Source organism: Dipteris shenzhenensis, chromosome 15, assembly GCF_047967505.1.
Source record: "Dipteris shenzhenensis isolate YYH24624 ecotype China chromosome 15, Dip_SZ_1.0, whole genome shotgun sequence".
In the NCBI taxonomy this organism is placed as follows: domain Eukaryota; kingdom Viridiplantae; phylum Streptophyta; class Polypodiopsida; order Gleicheniales; family Dipteridaceae; genus Dipteris; species Dipteris shenzhenensis.
The window spans coordinates 607,358-610,351 of record NC_141610.1 but is presented as its reverse complement, the minus strand read 5'-3'; the positions used below and the strand labels follow the sequence as shown (position 1 = coordinate 610,351).

Sequence of the window (2,994 nt, the reverse complement as noted above, 5' to 3'; positions counted from 1 at the left end):
CCCAAAACCCAGCATAAAATAAACGGAGCTGCTCTCCACGCCTGTCAAACAAACAGTTCATCTATAATTTTGTCACGACTCTGCATGAAAGGCATCAGGATCGTGCCAGCATCTAATATTTCGATTTCGTCTCATATCCATCACGTGTGTGTGATACGATTATGTAGATCGCTTGCTTGCAACTCTAGTATACGCTTCATGAAACAGACTTTGTGCACTTGCACATCTCGTATTCCCTCGATTTCTTGCTTTATGTCAACAACAATATGTAACACATGAGCTTGTAGTAGCCTCATGCAAGAGAAATCACTCAAGAACTTGTTTCTGTGTCTCTCGTTGCATTGCATACATCTTTATACGGTCAGCTTGAGGTTGTCATCCGATTGATCCGACATCAAATTGATGCAATTATCTTTATATAAGCAAAGAGTAGCCAGTTCCCCGTCCTTGCTCTCTCGTAAAAAGAGTCTTTCTGTGCCCTCCCAGCACTCCGTTTCTCTTCTGTGGGGGATCCTCTCCTTCCTCACCTACGACCTGCTTGCTTGCTTGTTGCTCCTCTCCCACAATTCCTTCCTTGCTAACCGCCCCTCACGCTTCACCTGCCCCTTCTTTCATGTGCGTCTTTCTTCGTCCGAGCTGCTTCTATCCCGCCCATAGATTCTTGGAAACAGCTTGCACGTCGAGCACTCTCTTCCTGTGTGCATCCTGTCTTTCTTTCTTCAGGAGACACCATGCAAGAAACGCTCTCCTTCCCTGCCTTCCCCCATGGCTACTCTCACGTCATTGACGACACTTCCAGTGCTCTCTCCACCCCCTTCGTCAGTGCACCTTCGAGTCCAGGGAGAATGGGACCTTCAGGGTTCTACTTTAGTGCCCCCACAAGCCCCAATTGGGCTCACAGGAATTTAGAACAAGAGGATGGGGCTTACACAAGGAGCGATTGCGCATCTGCCGTTCCTTTCTCCTGGGAAGAGAAACCAGGTACTCCCAAAGGAAGATTGGAAGCTAACGCAAAAGAGGATGAGCCCAGTTCGTTTTTGCTGTCTAGCGGTTCGGACTTCGAGTTCAGCTCTCGTTTCTCAGAGTTCCAGGACCCTCCCATGTCTCCCACGCCTATGTATTCTGCCAAGGAGCTCTTTTACAATGGACAGATACGGCCTCTCAGACTACCTCCTCGCCTCGAACAACCGCGGCAACTTGTATTAGAGGAGGTGTTCGCTGATGCTACCCATTTCGAGCGTCGAGGCCCTCCTAGTTGCAATAGTTCTTTTTCAATGCCTCGCTCTCCGCTCAAACAACGATGCCTCCTCAAAGGAGCTCTGTGCGGAATCTCTAGCCCCCTCGACCAAGTTCTCGATCCCTTTGCCGTGGCCCTTGAAGAGATGACAAAGCAAGACAGCGGCTCGAGCCATCGACGCACGCGCTCGATTTCCCCTTTCAGAAGTTTTCATGTGGTCGATGATAATTCATCGAAGTCTTCATCGCATGAGGTATTATCTCGGGATTCATCATTAGATGAGAAGGAGGAGAGCGAAGGCCCGAGGCGTTCGTCACCGAAGACCTCCAAAAAATGGTCACTCAGGAATCTACTTCACCGAAGGAGCGAAGCTGCAGAGGACAAATCTAACAGTCGAGCAAGCTCACGGCGCTCGAGTAGCTCGATGGAAGCATTTCCTGGGGACAAGTCTAACAGCCGAGCAAGTTCACGACACTCAAATAGCTCGATGGAAGCATCTCCTGGTGAGAAACTGTCTCTAAGGGGTAGCGGCAGGAGCGAGAGCTCTCAATCTTCTCCAGATCTGTCGGTGGGGGACGACAATGGCAAAAGCAAACCTTCGGCAGCTCCATTGAACGGTAATGTCTTGAGGAGAAAGGCCCCCCACAGGTCCAGTAGGGGTTCAGTGTCTCCGCACGAGCTTCATTATATTGTACACAAGGCTCACACAGAGGAGCTGAGAAAGAGAACATTTTTGCCATACAAACAAGGGCTGTTAGGATGTTTGGGATTTACCTCCAAAGGCTATAGGACAGTGTCAACCATTTCCAAGACTTTGCAGCCAGTGTCTGTGTAAACGGAAGAACGTATGGCGTGAGGAGTTCTCATCCTGAGGTACGCTCATAAATAATTTTTCAACGAAAGCGCGAACGAAAGGAGCAATCTTGCCTTGGTTGCTCTTACGTCGTCTAACGGTTTTGGAGATTTTGAAGCAAGCGAAGCATTCTTTCGGCTGCGCAAAATTAGCGCAAAACTAATGGCACGTGGATCGGGCTCCGACAGGATAGGATGCTTATCGACAGCAACAACATAAAGATTTAGCTCAGTTGCATCGCGTTTCTTCCAAGATGCTGCTCTGCAGATGGTGCCGAAGCAATTACCATGAAAAATTGATAAGGGGGTTATATGAATCAATCTAAGGAGTATGTTTTGGATCATCAAACAGTTCTGTGATGTAAACTGGAAGTTATACTCCGGCCAGGAGACTTCTGAACGACTTGCAATTTGCAAAAGATCATACACAGATTGTAATGAAATCAATTTATGCAGGCCATTGTTACTTTTAAATGAAATGGGTTGTGATCTTTAATCGTCGAGGCTATTATAGTTCGTTCGCCTTTCCACAAGCCTAACACGATGCCTCTCTTTCGTTTAGATACCGTTACAGGCTGAATTTTTGATCATCTGCGCACTGATTGCTGCAGCTGTTTCTCGATTTCGTGGGCCTCTTTCATATTGTGATCAATCGTAAGATTGACATTCTGAAGCACATCCCTTCAGCCGTTCTCTCTTGTATTGTGCTGCCCTAGGTACGTCGGCGTGATCTAATAAGCAGTGATCCAACGTTTCGTCAATCTAACACCGCAGCTGTTTCTCCAAATTGCATTTTGCGCCGTTGAAGAAGCGATCATGGCATGTGGCCGTGACATTTTTCGAGACTAGCATGTAGAACGAGGTCTTTGGGTTTCGTGATCGAGGGACTATTTTTGTAAATCGAA

At 47.7% G+C, this 2,994-nt stretch overlaps 1 protein-coding gene across 1 annotated transcript; it reads left to right on the top strand.

Moving 5' to 3' along the window:
* Positions 1–465: 465 nt before the first annotated feature.
* LOC147893181 (uncharacterized) lies at positions 466–2,562 on the top strand. The gene has a single exon (XM_087386683.1). The coding sequence runs from the start codon at positions 732–734 to the stop codon at positions 2,070–2,072; it is 1,341 nt and encodes a 446-aa protein (XP_087242809.1). The 5' UTR covers positions 466–731; the 3' UTR covers positions 2,073–2,562.
* Positions 2,563–2,994: the final 432 nt, after the last annotated feature.

Bases quoted from the DNA above. Each gene is read 5' to 3' on its own strand.
- LOC147893181 (XM_087386683.1), top strand. From the start codon at position 732: ATGCAAGAAACGCTCTCCTTCCCTGCCTTCCCCCATGGCTACTCTCAC.